At 54.3% G+C, this 15,463-nt stretch overlaps 1 protein-coding gene across 4 annotated transcripts in view; it reads right to left on the reverse strand.

Annotated features, from left to right (window-relative positions):
• Positions 1-15,463, reverse strand: part of GckIII (Germinal centre kinase III) — a 124,303-nt gene that overhangs the window by 31,004 nt on the left and 77,836 nt on the right. The window contains exon 1 of one of the 4 annotated variants that reach the window (XM_089544087.1): positions 640-1,093. The exons of the other annotated variants lie outside the window; for them this stretch is intronic. Within the exon in view, the coding sequence (XP_089400213.1) occupies positions 640-672 (33 nt within the window). The 5' untranslated portion in view covers positions 673-1,093. Of the gene's footprint in view, positions 1-639; positions 1,094-15,463 lie in introns of those variants that run through there. 4 annotated transcript variants of the gene reach the window in all.

The raw sequence follows: 15,463 nt of genomic DNA on the forward strand, positions 1-15,463 counted from the left end.
TCGACGCCGGCACGAAAACATTGCAAGGCCTTCACTAAGCTGGCTCAGTGTTGCGCTGTATCTGTCGTGCGTATTGCTTCCTTCGTCCGTCCCGCCGCGGTGGCTCGGCTACTGAGCCGGAGTAGCCGGGTCCGAACCCGACCGTGGCAGTCGCGCTTCGACGGAGGCGAAACGCGAAAAGGCGCCCGAGTACTGTGCGATGTCAGTGCACGTTAAAGCTCCCCAGGTGGTCGAAATTATTCCGCAATCCTCCACTAAAGCACCTCTTCCACTCGCACCTTCCTCCCTTCCCATGTGGCGCGGTTGCGGTATCCACCGAGGAGTCGGACAGTTACTGCGCCATTTCCTTTCCTCGAAAAACACTAACCTTCGTCCACGTTATTTTTCGAGCAGTTTAAAATCAGTGCTGTGAACCTTTACAGCTGGCGATGTTGTGAAAAAGAAACAAGAAAAAAGCGTACGCTGCTAGTGGCTCCCATTAAACCATGCATTCAATTACCTCCCCTTCGCTCTGGTTACATTTCTGCCCAACGATTCGCGGGAACGTACAGACGAGAAAAGCGGCACGACAAAAGGCGAGGCTCGTCTCTACAATCGCGCGGCGAGCCTCGCCTCCGTGCGGCGGCGGCGGCCACTCACGTCGTCCATGTCCGCGGCGGCAACGAAATCCATTGTGAGCGCCGACGACCTCCACCTCGGCTGCTGCTACCGCGCGCGGCTCCCGCCGGCAGGCAAGATTCAGCGCGCGCACGCCAACAAAGGAACCACCGCGCCGCGAACAAGTCGAGTGTCGACAACGGGTCAGCCGCCGGATCGCCGCCGTCTCCTCATGAAATGCACGCGGCATACATCACACCGATTGCGTAGGAGAGGCGGCGCTGATAAAAAAAAAAAAGGAAAAAGCGTCAGCCCTGAAACTTCCTGGAGACCGGATCGCGACGGAGCAAGGCGATGTTGACCAGCCGCCGATAAGGCGATGCGAGAGCTCCGCGCGGCCAGAGATATTCGCCATCGAAAAAAGGTGGCCTTGGTATATGCGGCCGGTATCTGCGCAACGGGCCTCTACACCTTTTGCTCGCCATTCTCTGACAGCCGCGATAAGCGCGCTACACATGGGGCGTTTACGCTAGCAGTCACCAGGCGGCGTGGCAAGCAGAAAAAAAAAAATGCCACCGGGCGCCTCCTCAGAGAGAGACGCGCAAGTGGACGGCCTTCCCACGCTGTCTCGAGACTCCAAAGCGGCCCAGCACAACTCATCACGGCGCAGGAGCACATAGACGCTGCCCTGCTGCCTTCCTCGTCTGCGGAATGGCGGGGAGAGCAGCCAGGTGGCTTTCGATACTTGGGGACGTACTCCACAAAGAATCTTTTTCGCCATCCGTTTTTTAGCCTCCTCGCCGCAGTGGCGGTGCCATCCAACCGGCTACGTGCATGATCCTGAAGAATTAACGTTCTCACGACCTACTGTGTGGCTTGTTAATCTCATTAATCTATCGCTTAACGCGATCAACGGCGTCACGAAAAATCCGCGAAAAATCTCCAGAGAGTTTGCTCACAATCCGATGGGCAGGTTGTGATGACGCCACAAGGGCACGTGACCTAGGTAACCCATCTGCCTCTAAGGTTGCTTGGTTGGTTGGTAACAACTTTATTCATAGTCCTGCAGAGCTTTCGCCGACGGGGCCTTAGGTCTCCCACGTGGGAGACCTAAGGCCCCGTCGGCGAAAGCTCTGCAGGACTATGAATAAAGTTGTTACCAACCAACCAAGCAACCTTAGAGGCAGGTGGGCCACCAAGGTCACGTGCCCTTGCGGCGTCATCACAACCTGCCCATCGGATTGTGAGCAAACTGCGCACCGTGGCAGGTGACAGTTTGATTAATGACTGGTCGCGAGAGGTCGCACACTGCTGGCGCATTGCTTAACCGCTGCGCCAGGAGTGGCATGATGAGGACTCTCAGGGATCCATTCATGTAAAGCAGAGTATGACCAATTCCGCACATATGGGCAATAACCCATTAACGCCAGCTACCGCGTCATAATCTTAAGGCACAGCTGAGGTGTTCCCTGCAATTCTTTTTAACCTCCGATTTGGAGGCCTAGCGCGGTCGAATCTAATCGGCCATCACTAAGCTGCCGGAACGCCGGACGCCGTTTATCGCGCACGGCAAACGGCGCTTTGTTCGCGAGCCACAAGTGCTGCACCGAATTCGTGGGACCGCAAAAGACAAGGGCCGACAAAGAGGGAAACAATGATGCGACGGGGGGACACACCGAATGGCCCGCGAACAAGCGCAGCCCCGACCTCCCCCTCCTCACCCATCCTCCCGTGACGAGTGCGCCAAAGGTACAAAGCAAGTGCAGGCCGGGCTAACGCAACGCAATTCATGCTGTTGTGCTGCACGAAAAATCTGGGAGTGCCACGGTACGCTAGGCCAAACAACGTCCGCCGTTTGTTAACTGGGCAATTCCGTGTCACCTAAAAGCGGGACCTTTCGAATTTGGAAACGCAACTGGCGCGGCTACGAGCCCAAAGTCAACGGGAACCTGCCACACGACACGTCTCGTTAAAACCCCCTTCAAATCAAAGCATTCCCTGCAGCGCACCGACTTAGCTCACGCCAAACCTACTTTGGACAGTAGTTGCGCGAGGTGCGCCGACGCGTTCAAAATCACAAATTCCCTTCGCCGTCCATGTCGATCATTAAATCCAAACCTCGGCGACTCCCTGCACGTCCACCACCAGGTGTCTACCTGCCAGCTGCAAAGCAGCCGCGGAGATAACGAAGCGCGAACAATCGAAGGCAGAAATTCCGCGACGCACTTTTCCGCCCATAAAAGCCGGGCAAACAAAGGCTAAGCGAAGACCAGAGTAAACACGCACAGAAAAGCTACAAGCTCCGCCAGCGCGAAACGGTAGAGAGAGCCCCGCGCGAAGCTCTGCGCCCTTGCTCACGTCGGCCCGCTGCCGGAAGACGGCACCGCTGGGCTGGGCGCGCGAGGTCCCGGGTTGGCACCCACACACGTCGCGCTCAAGCTCAAGCGGCAGGTGCACGACCTTCGTGGTTGCGGCGACGACGACAGCGAACGGCGGGCGCCAGGAAGTGGCTCCAGTAATGACTCATCGAAAGCGCCGAGAACGGGGTCAGTCAGTCGACCGCGCCCTGTGCGCCGGTGGTGGTCCCCGCTCGTCGAAGGAGCGCGGAAACGACACGGGAGAGGAGCGCGCGATGTAGTCTGACAGGACGGCGGCAAAAAAGAAAGAAAAGGAGAGTGCACGTGAGGGTGGGGGGAGTCGCCGGCGCGACCCAGTGCAGGCGAGGCAAAGGGTTAGAACGGGTCGCCGCGACGAGACCTGGGGCAAGATGACAGTATAGGGACGGCGAAAACAATGGACGCAAGTGATTTTCGAGCCTTCGGGCGCACCGGCTTCAAAACGATCGGCGGTAATATTACGCGCAGGGTCGACGAAGAAATGCCCAATACCGCTGCACCGTTGCTGGCCCTGTCAATGGCATTGGAGACTGCTTTCGTCAACAGTTTGGAAAAACACGTTTGCGATTCGCAATCGCACGCACCATACTCCCGAAAGGCGTGATAAACCCACAATACATATTTTACAGGCTGCGCGATTCCGGACGGCCAAAGCTGCAACGAGGTAACTTTTGCCCCGACTTCTTCGCCCGGACGGACACCATGGTGCTGCTCCACCGAGCACACGCGTGTGCCGAAAAGCAGCGCGTTTTCGAAATCCGGCCAGGCAGCGCAGGCGCGTGGAGGTCCAGTGGGACGTTTAGGGGCTGCGCGGCCTGGCCGGAACCTCACGGACGACCGGTGGCTCGCGGCCGCGCACGCGCGCAGGAAAACGAACCGCGGTCGCGCGTGCCAGCGGAAGGGGGAAAAACGCGGCGGGTCGTTGCACAGGCAGGCGGAGGAGGGGGGGCATGCAGCCCGTGGCAAGGCGGGGGACGCCGCAATGCACTGAGAGGCCACGTTCCATCGGGCAACAAGCGCACGCGAGCACGCAAATGAGACTCGCGCACCGCTGCTGGCTCGTTTCGCAGTACTTGGCCCCAATAGCCAACTGCACGCACGGGAAGTGGCCACAAGATCACCCGGCAGCGAACGCAGTCCCGTGGTCTTCGCAAGAATCACGCCGAAGGTCGCGCAGGACCGTTACGCAACGACAGCCATACTTGTACTTTTGTGGTATTCACTAGAAACTTCGTCGTCCGAGAGGGAATGGACAAGGGGGACAACAATGTGCATGTCCCAATACCAATATCCGCGACGTGTTCCACTGCCAAACACTGAAACCGCGGAACACGTACCGGCCTGCTGTCCTCGCCACAGGCCACCTTTGACTTCATCTCAAACGGGGCTCGAACCATATCGCTGGATGGCGACGCTATTGGGCCCACGGAACTTGGGAGAGGAATGGCCACTTATCGCTCACTGTGTGCGCCCAAGAGACGCTTTCATTTCGATGTTGGGCTGTAAAGAAACAGTCCGTTCGAATTAACAGCGATAGCGAGCTCCCGAAAAAGATCGCAGGGTAACTGCAGGGACTGCAGCAAGATTCCTTCATGGAGTAGGCACATCGTTGTCGCTCTGCCCATCACCACCATCATTATCGTCATCAGCCGGATGCTGTACAAACGACATGGATCCACTACCCTTGTTCTGCCTACCCGATTCTCCGCCGCACATATAGCTACGTTTTTCTTGCCTCGAATACTATGTTGCCTTAAAAAATGTTCTCGTTACCCGTCCCTCCCGAATCCATTTTCTCCTCTTAATTTCCGCTGCATTATATAATCAACCACCATTCACTACGCCAGGAATGGTACAGGAACTCCCAGAGACCAATGAATGTAAAGCAGAGAATGACCAATTATGCATTTACGCTACCGCGCTATATCCGTGAGGCGGAGCTTAAGTCCAATTTTCTTTTTCAATTAACAATTATCAAGCTGCTAGCACAGGTCTCTCAATTTTGCCCCTACTCGGATACGGGCAACCCTCAGTAAAGAAATACAAGAATGACGGAATAAAACGTTTAATGATATGGAAACGACGAGGGCGCTCCGCTGTGGCTCGACCGAAAGCTCGGGAGGAAAGGATGGTAGCAGACTATAGTCTAAGGTGCCGGCTGCCCTTCAGAGAACCAGGCAGCCCAACCAAGACGAGCTCGCATGCAGGGAGAGAACGTAACTCGAAGAACAAAAAAAGGTGCGTGTATACATATGCCTGATCGCAGACAGGAAAAGTGCCGCTTGAACGACGAAATATGCGGAATGACTAAACATTCGAGGAAATCGGCATGTTGACTTGCTTTCCGCGCCCAACACGTACGCAAATATGCAGATTCCGGCGAAGGCATCGCAGGCGGCGGCGCTTCTTCCGCCATCCACGAGACAGCGCTGCGTGCGCCGCCGGAAATATTCGATGCACCTACGAAGAAAAGTAAGAGCGCGACACGCAAAGTGCAAACCTCACGGCGCCTGCAGGGTCCGCCCCTCGGTGCCACACACTTAAGCGGAAAAACGAAATGCTCGACGGAAACAAGCACTCGATGGTATGAGGTAAAGGAAATGCGGAAAAGGACGCGAAAGCAGTCATCGAGCTGCGACCCCACAAAAAAAAAAAAAGAGGAAAATTTGCACCGTACACCGTTAAAGCGGCCATAATTCATAAGTTTCGAGTTCATACGCAGCAAGCGAAACCTGCACGAACGACGGGGACGTACACGTGGCTGCGGCGCCGCCGAACAGTGCAGTGAGCAAAATGTAAGGTAAAAGAAAACATTAAAAATTTGAAAGCCTGCACAGCGCACAGTTTCTGCCCGCACCCCGTCGTCCTGACTTGACGAAAAGTACAGAATTTATGCGCACACGCACGCAAAGGGCTCGGGAATGCAGCCTTCGTCGCGTGCCTTCTCGGGACAGCAAGCTAAACTCCCTTCAAGTTCCCTTGCCTTTCCAAGTTTTCCCTGACTATTTCAGTCAAAATTCTCTGACAACTGAAGAGGCGGAAAAATATAGTGGCCGACGATACTGGACAGTATACAATACCTATTCAAAAGGGGAAATTTATATATATATATATATATATATATATATATATGCTGCGAAAGCGTGAAGTACTAGACTGCTTATAAGAATATATAGCGAAGTATACGCTTCGTTAAAGGAAACATATTTATTCAACTCAACGTTTCGATCCGAAGACCGATCTTCTTCAGGAGTGATTTTACATTGTGAATGCATCCCCTTTTATAGGGGCGGGCACAGAACAGGTAAGTGGGAAACACAAAGCTTTGTGTTTCCCAGCATAGCCATTTCTATTGTCCTGCATCAGCCAAAACCTATACGGGAGTGTGGCAACCAGAACAGAACCGACCAGTATGAACAGTGCTCCCTCCGTGGCCAACGAGAAAAAGACAGCTAAAACGTACACCATGCGACGCCTCAAAACGGTAGAAAAGAAAAGCTGTGTAGCCAATGTGAACGGAACGCGTGCTGGTCACTCACGGTAAAATTCACGACGGGCCGTCGGGTTGATTTCGGTCGGTCCTTTTCCTGACCTGACCACTTTTTTGCCGGTATCACTGACAATACCGTGATTTTTCCAACTACAAAATATTTCCCGGATAATTCCCGGTTTTCCAGCTTTTCCAGGTGGCCAGGCACCCTGCTTCTGTGAGGCCGCATCTTCCAAAGAGCTGTCAAAGTTTAATCGAGATCGTCATAAATTATAGAATTGCAAAAATAAAAAAAAAGATGAACGAATGAAACAGTGGGTGCGCTGCGCAAGAGGGTTCAGTCTTGCGCACCTCGTGGATTTCAGCGCTTTTGTGTACCTGTCCACACGTTCACCTGACTCTATCATACTTATATATACACGAACTATAAGTTCAGTTGCAATAAGCACTACAGTACCTTTCTGCTACTCTCTTCAGCCACCCTTTCATCCCCGGGTGTCCCAGCTAAATGTAATTAAACATTTAAAAAAGGCGAAGTGTCCTAGTCCAGTGAAACCAACTCAGGGTTGTTCATAGTTGCGTGGACTAGTCTTGAGTATTATTTTCGCTCTTCAAAGTTAATTTACTGGTTAAGTTTAATTAGCTAACTTTTTAATTATTGATTTCAGGAAGAAAGTGTCAATGCAAAAGTTTTATATCACCTCGAAAAACCGCTAGTAGTGCTGTTTCCGTCAAGTTACGATTTACGTAGCTTCATTTATAGGCCTTAAAAGAAAGTTGTCACGTGACCAGCTGCTCGCTCACTTCTCTGCCCCAATGTGCACCCAAAGTCTCAACGAGGAGAGGACTTCAGAAAAAACGGATTTTATTCTTTAAGGCGCGTCTTTGGATGTTGAAGTGGCACAGTTATCATGTAGAAGTTTTTTCTTAATGTGCGGGTTATGGTTAAAGGCCAGTAAAAAAACTACTTTACGTAAATATTTGCTGCAAATGTCTCAGTAAGCTGTTTCTCAAAGCGATCTACAACTTTTCCATTGACACTTTGTTCCTGAAGTCAATCATTTAAAAGTTAGTTAATTAATCTTGACTAATTAGTCAACCTTGAAGAACGAAAAAAATGCTGCAGACTAGGTCACGCGACTCTAAACAACCCTCATTTGATTTCAGACGGCTAGGACACCCCGTGTTTTTTAAAAGCTTGGTTACATTCAGCAGGGACACCTGGTATATAACGCCTACACAGCGCTTATTTAGATGGTGTCCCAGGAAACACCTCTCACGTGTTTCTTCCATGCTGCAGCAACGCATACAGACGAGGCAAGAGTCCGGGCCAGCCGCAAAGTATACTATACTCGGCGAGCAGGCGACGCCGCCGCAAGAAAACTCCGTGCGCAAGGAAACCCGGCATATTCCTTCCTCCTTCGCAGTGCAGACCTGTACGCACGTATTACAGCTCTACTGCGTAGGATGTCGTTGCCTCGTCGCCCAAGCACTTACTCGCAGCACACAGGCACAGCGAAACAGAGAGAGAGAGTGAGCGAAAATTTCGAGTTGGCCCTACGCGGTCCACTGGTGCCCGGTCAAGTCAGACTTCCGCAACCGAGTCCGCATGCCTGCCGGGCCTGCTCCGCTAGCTAATGAGCGTCTCCAGATTCCCGGCAATCTCTTTTTTTGTCCCCTTTTAAACTCTCGTTTTTCTTTTGCTGCCTGCCCGAGGCACAGCACGCTCCCGTTGCCACGCAAAATGATCGCCGCTTTCCGACGAGTCGAGGAGGCACCCCGGGCGCCGCTACAAACGGCCAAGGCGGCAAGAGAAAAAAAAATGCGAAAAAAAAACATAACACCGGCAAGCCTAGCAGCGCACACTAAATCGTTCGCAGTCATGCATCCGTGTAAGGCGGCCACCTTTTGCTCCAGCAGCGCCGCATTACGGTGGCGCGGGACGACTTCAAAGCAGCTGCCTCAAGAAGGCACGGGGCTTACGGATTACTTCCCCCCCCCCCCCCCCCCCTTGTGCTCGTTGAAGGGCACGTAAATCTTAATAAGCTAATGTTTTTTTTGCATGCCACAAAGCTCGAGAGAAACAAAGTGGCCGCGGTAACGCTCTCGGGGCGTGCTTTGTGGGTTCCGATCCTTCGCCAACTTCGCCGGTCTATGTCGGGGCGGATTCTCCTATGCGTGCAGCTAGCGATGAGACAGCAATTCCGGTCAGTTTCGCCAGGCAAGGCATTTACAAAAAACACTACCGCACGCACAGTGATCGCTTGGCTGTGCGCTGCAAGCTGTGTATATGGACCTCTCCAATAGGGGCTACCATGGGCGTCGCCACATAACTCGCTGGGATGTTATGTGCATCTGGCACCGACACGGTGGAAGCGGCAGCAGTCTGCAACAGCCTCCGTGTCTTGACTGCTCACCCAAAGGCGCATATGCCCTCACAGAAATTTCATTCGTCAGTTCATAGCCAGCCCGAGTACTCTGTGGACTGCCTACTGTAATGTTCTGCCAGTGCTAAGGAAGAGAGGACATCATTCTCGAGCTCATCGTCTGAAAAGATGCATGTTTCAGTCAGTGCGGGATCATCCGCGCTCTTTCAAACAGCTGACAACGGCGAGAAACGACGGAAAGCGAAAGGGACACAAGGCGTTTAGAAACGTCCCTGGCTGAAGCCGAGCCGCCACGTTGTGTACAGAGGTCGTTAACTGCTTCCTGTGCCAGCGCAGATAGATTCATCAGCACGAGTAAAAACGCTCGGAGCCGATTCGACACGAACGAAGCAGCATTCGACGGTGATGTTCGCGATCCGCAGCTACTCGAGAGGCGAGTTATCGCACCGTCTCCTTTCACTACCACTTTACCCGGCAACACCGATCGCAGGAGAGCAGGAAGCATGAACGGCAATCGGTGCCGGCACGGCTGCGCCCGATCGCTCGCGCTAACGCTCTGATTTGGCGGTCGACCTGTCGCGTACAGGTTCGCGACGAAGGGCGGCCAGAAAACGGGAGAACGACAAAACGCCAGTACGCGCGCATTACAAAGGGGCCGCACGAGCGGAGCTTTCTTCGTATCGCAACATCCCGTCTGGCGGCCATTTACACTAAGTGGCTCGCGCGTGTATGCAGTTCAAGTGGAGGCAACAAGTTTATACTGCCTTACCAAGTCTGGGCGAGACCAAACAGGGCGGCCTCGCGCCGTCCGTCCTATCTGCCGCCGAACTGCGCGCGCAGGAAGGGGAAACAAAAGGCCGCAACCCGACTGCAAGAAACTGCGGACAGATAAGCGAACGAGCTCCCACCCTCCCCAAGGGCGAGCCTGATGCGTCGGGATAGACGGTTCCGTATTAGCGAGCACGCGAGGCATAGCTTTTACTCTGCTTTTTCGCCCTGACACAGAAAACAAAATCCGCTTATGCTCTTGTAGCTGCTGCACAAACGAAGTTCACCGTTTGCAGCGCACGATCGCAAGCAGCCGGAACTCGCGCATGACCAACCGGGCGTGGCTGCGGAAGGCGATTGGTTCAGTCGCTATGTGTGCTGACATGCAGGTAACGCGAGGAGTTACAGGAACGAGGTCTTCAGAGTTGTGAGCACCGAGTCAAACTCTTCACTCCAGCCAAATGCTGGGCTAAGACCGGTTTCCCCGTCACCGAAACCAAGGCGGCAGTGGCAGATGTAGACAAATCTTGCACACGGTGTGTCGCTAGGGAAGATGCAAGACGCAATCGGGCCGGCAGAGAATACGGGCGGCAATCGGCAAAGAACCGCGTGGGACCGCGGCTGGAAAGGCGGACGAGACCGACCCACGGAAACGGCCCGCACGGCTCGCTGTAGCCGCTCACTCAGCCGTCGCCACTGTTCTCACGGCGCTCGCAACGCGAAAGGGACGCGGCGTGCCTCTAAACACATTCATTGCCCCATTGTGTGGTTATTACTTCGCCCTCACGATGCCTCCCCGCCTCCTAATGTTTCTGAATCACACACGCTTCTCCGCCGCCGCGCATTTGCCACACTCAACGGTCAGACGGGGCCGCCAGTATCGGCACACTTCCTCTCTCGTGTTTCCCTTCCGCGAAGCCAGCAATGACAAGCCGTTGCGAAAGAAATGACGCGGGCCGTTACACGACACCTCGCTTCCCGGGCGGCGAAATGGCCCATCGCCGGCAACGCCAAGAACTATGGGATGGTCAAAGTGGGGGAGGGGCCAGCACGGCGCATTGAATACGGCAGTTCTGTCGCAGTCGCTACTGGTACGCGCGCGCGTCCACAAGTCGTCACACAGAAGGCTTCTCGGCAAACTGAAGCGAAGCACAAAAAAAAAAAAAGATGGGCGCGGAACTTTCCACCGTTATGCAAGACCACCGGATAGCGGTGTACAGGCCGCCAGCGCCTCCCTCCTTTGCAGCAATCCTACAGCCTTTTCCTGCAGGCGAGGAGACTGGGCCCCCCAGCGGCACGCACAATGCCGAGAGTAATAATACTCGGGCGAGCAATTTGGAGAGGTGGCCACACGCTCTCTCTCGGCCCCCTGACGAAACGGCGGTGCCGCCGGCCCCGAATACCTGGGCGTGCGCACGACGACGTCGACCGTCCTCCATCGCGGAAGCGGAGCCCACCGCGCCGCGGGGCGCGTGCGCGACAGATAACGCCCGCACCGCACGCACGCCTCCTGATGCAAGAGGCCCGGCCGCCCTCGGGGGGACACGCGGCCCCGTCCGTCCGGCGAAAGACGAGATGCAAGCGGAGAAACCGAGCGTACCGGAAGCCGACAGAGACCGAAGAGCGGGCGCTGTCGCCACAGGTGCCAGCTCGATCACGAGGGGGGGGAGTCGCCAAAATGGTCACTAGGCGACGGAGGCGAACAGCGCGCTCTCGTCGAAGGGACGGCCGAATCACCCACGGTGAGCCAGCTGGAAGAAGCGGCGACGCCACACGGGAAGCGACGAAAGCGTGAAGGTGGCAAGCGTCGTCAGGCACAGCTCAAACAAAGATGGAGCCGGCCCCTCGTCGGGGCAGAAATGCAGAAAGGCAGCGAGCCCAGAGCCGACCACGAAATGCGCGTGCGGCAACATCAACTCAGTACGCCACAACCCGAGACGCATGTACGCCAGTGGGTGCCTCTGGTGGCATGTAACAGCGCTATAAAGGTGAGGCTCACGACCGCAGCGCCTACGCGCCCAACGCCGCGCAGCGGCAAGCGTCGGAAAACGTACGCAACTCGATGGCCTGTCGCCTCCTGTCGCTGGTACTCGCGTTCAGCTCGCGTTGCTGCATTGTTGCGAGACTCCTTAGGCCGAAACCACCCGAAAGAGTTGGACTACTACTTGAAGTCTTGATCTTAGAAAGAAAAAAGACAAGTCATTGAATCACTAAACTGAATGTTAGTTCGCGTATTAGATTTTTTATACAAACAAAAACATCCTCCGTCAGTTACCATGGCTGCCCAAGCGACGTCCGAGATAAAACAGAGCAAAAAAACGGCGCGAAGGGCCGCACCGGATGCCGAGAGAACTGCGTTCTGATTGGTTGCCCCGACCGCAAACCAGCGAGCCACTTCCGGCGAAGGCGCCAGTGCGGCGCAAATATCTGACATGGACAGATATTTGCCAAGCGCCATGGAGTTGCGCCTTACCTTAAACGAACGGCCGGCGCACGCACGACGGCCAATCACGGTCACGCAGCATACGTTTGGCCAAGCTCACATATGTCCTAACCAGCGCCAGGCACGGGGCACCTAAACGATCAAACCGTCGACCATACGTGACTGATTATTTGATGAACTCTTGATTAACCCTTTAACCGCCAAAATAATTTCCGAAAAACGTACCAAAAATCGCCGAACTGTTTTGGCGATTACTGGCGAAAATGACAGTTGCCATGCTTGCAACACGCGCTGAAGGCGCGAAACACTTCATGGATAACTACCGCCCTCTAGTGTTTAAAATTGCAACCAACACAATTGCCGACCGTAACTCGTCATTGGCGGTGGGAGCAGCGAGACATCGGTCTGGACGAGTGTAACTCGCCATACTGGTAACCTCCCATGACGAGTACAATCCGGGGCTGGTGGTTAAAGGGTTAAAAATGTGGCTGGCAAGAATACCTATTCATGAAAGGGGGGGGGGGGGGGGGGGCAAGTGAGGGCAAAGAGATTACACCTGACGGTCAGTGCCTGCCTCGCGTGCAAACTGCCAGCAGCGTGGGTCGGGCCCGAGCGTCGTTACTCGTAGTAGTCCATTCACGATATGTGGTTACACGTGTCTTTAGGCACTAAACCCGGCGCTCGTAGTCAACGCAGAACGTAACGCCTACGCAACATACGTGGCCCGGTTCGCAGTCACGGAGAAGGGGGCGAGCGCCTCCCTTCCGAGGAAGAAGCATAGAAAAATATAGATCGCACGCCGGCAGCAGGAAGAAGGGCAGCCTCGGGGCCACTTTAGATGCCTGACACGCGCCCGGGTGTGACCGGGAAGAGGAAACACGCACGCACACCATGCTACCGCCAGAAGACGATCACTTCATCGGGGCGGGCACTACCGTTCCAGCGGTCACTAACACGCCGCGAGAAAAACGCAGGCAAACACTTCGGAGTCCAGGGGGGAAACAAAAAGATGGCACTGCTCGTGGTCCGATCGACAGAATTTTCAGAAGTGAACTTCCTCTCACGAAACGAACGCTGGAGAGCTCTAGCATAGCGGAGACGTACTGGGCGTAGACATATTCGCGCACGCTGTTGCGAGATGCTGGCATCCGGTAATCGTGTGCGTCTACGCTAGTACGCCTCCGCTATGCTAAATGTCTACTACTCTACGCTACCAAACGTTTTTAGCATGCCGGAGACGCATGAGTGGAGACGTATACCCGTTTACCGGACGGCTCCTGCGCACGCGCAGTAGCATGGGTGCGACCAGGTGGTGACACTGCGCGTGCGTAGGAGCCGTCCGGTAAACCGGTATACGTCGCCACTAATGCGTCTCCGGCATGCTAAAAACGTGTATTTTTCGCTGGTCGCACACATCGCTCACTGCGTTGCGTGCGCTGTAAACGGCACCAACACGTGCTCGGCTGCTGACCCAAAAAACGCGGGTTCGATCCCGGCCGCGGCGCCCGAATTTCTTTGGAGGAGAAATTCTAGAGGCCCGTGTACTGTGCGATGTCAGAGCAAGTTAAAGAACCCCAAGGTGGTCGAAATTTCCGGAGCCCTCCACTACGGCGTCCCTCATAGCCTGAGTCACATTCGGGCGTTAAACCCCATAAACCAAACCAAACTTTTTCAGTCTGCAGTGTCCCAGCATCCCACAAGCGCACGTGTACACAGTGGCGCCACCTAGTGACAAGAAGTCAAAACACATCAACGCTAGGCTGAAGAAACTTATCCGTAACTAGGGCGGGTACGTTTACTGCGAGATTTTTTTCTCTTTGGTTTCAGAAGAAAAACAATGCAAATAGGAGAAAATGTTCAAACTGGCAAAAAAGATGAATTGCTTCGCCAGGTGTCTTTGCTATAAGGAAAAAACACAGCATACCGTTAGGCCTAAAAGCTTGAAAATCGCCAAATATTCTTAAAAACGAAGGGCTAGCTGTCGCTTAAACCTCTCAGTGTGCGACATAAAAGCGAGCGCCACCACTCAGAGCGAGCTATCGCGTTGAAGAAAGCAACGGCGACATGCATTCATTCCAAAGCGGGCGACAAGCGCGCCATCATCTTGTCAACGCGTCCTCTAACGTAGCACGCGCACGCTATGGTTTGTAGCGTGCGTACGCCCGCGGGACGCGGTAAGATACGCAGCGTTCAGCGCATGCGCATTCGTTACCCCCAGAGTCGCTGCGTACGTAAGCTCACTGCGTACGCCCAACTAAAGGTGAGTGGGGCAAGATGCTGTGAAACGTAACTTACTTGGAACTCATAGTCAAGAGGGGAAAAAATACCAGCAATGAAGAAAGCGCACACGCGTGTAAAGCACCCTTAATTTTCCTCCGAAGACTCGCTAAAACAAAAACGCGTACAGCCGGGCCAGACAACACAGAGCAACATTTTAGCACAGCCCGTCCTGGCAAATATCGGATGCCTCCAGGTCGCCCCGATCTATTGGCTCAAGCTTTAACAAAAATTGGATAGAAACACTTAAGCTCCAGCGTGAAAGAAAGCGGAGAAATAGGCGTCAGTGCGTTTACAAACGCCAGGCTCTGTCGGCTTCTTTCCCCTCGTCAGACCGCCGCCGTGTTTTGGAATCCAGCGCGAGCGTGGCGCAAGCAACGTTTCCCCGAGCGCGAGCCGACGCGTCCACTCGGGAGCGGCGAGCGATAGAAGGTGCTACAAATGCCCCTCCCCCCTTTTGATTGCACCGTTTGTGTGGCGAGATTACGACGATGCGGGGAATAATGGGCCCTTGGAACAGGAGCCACGAGAGCAACTTCCTCGTGCGAACGCTTCTCCACGCAGCCGGCTGTGAACATCTGTGCGGGAGCCGATTTCATCCCTGAACGGATGAAAACGCAAGACACGGTCCCTTCGGTGATTCCGACCTGTATACACGTGCAAAAGAACGAAGATGTCACGATTGAACAGGACTCCCTTGTCACTGTCGAGAACACTGTGCAATGGGTAATAGCAGGTTTGAGTCCGTTTTCACTACAATGAACAACCCCTAACGAAACGACTCAACTTGGCACAATTCCGCGACAGAATGAATACCCAAACCCTGTTCGAAGAAAGCACAGAAACATGGAGGCGCGTCGTTCTGAGCAGCGGAGAGTCTTTTCACAAATACCGGGGGAACCCGCACATGACGATGATAACAAGCGTGTAGTTTCGAACAGGAGTTTTCTGGAATCACTACACGCCCGATCGCGCGGGTTGCCACGGAAAAAGCTAGCAAATCGTTTCTGGCGATGTCTTCCTGGCCCGTTGTTCTCACAGCGATATAGGAGTAGCAGAAGGATAGGTGATTATCGGAAAAATAGAAAAAAAAAGGAAGGAAAAG

The sequence above is a fragment of the Amblyomma mixtum genome, chromosome 5 (genome assembly GCF_055824585.1).
Source record: "Amblyomma mixtum isolate Tamu chromosome 5, ASM5582458v1, whole genome shotgun sequence".
Lineage (NCBI taxonomy): Eukaryota > Metazoa > Arthropoda > Arachnida > Ixodida > Ixodidae > Amblyomma > Amblyomma mixtum.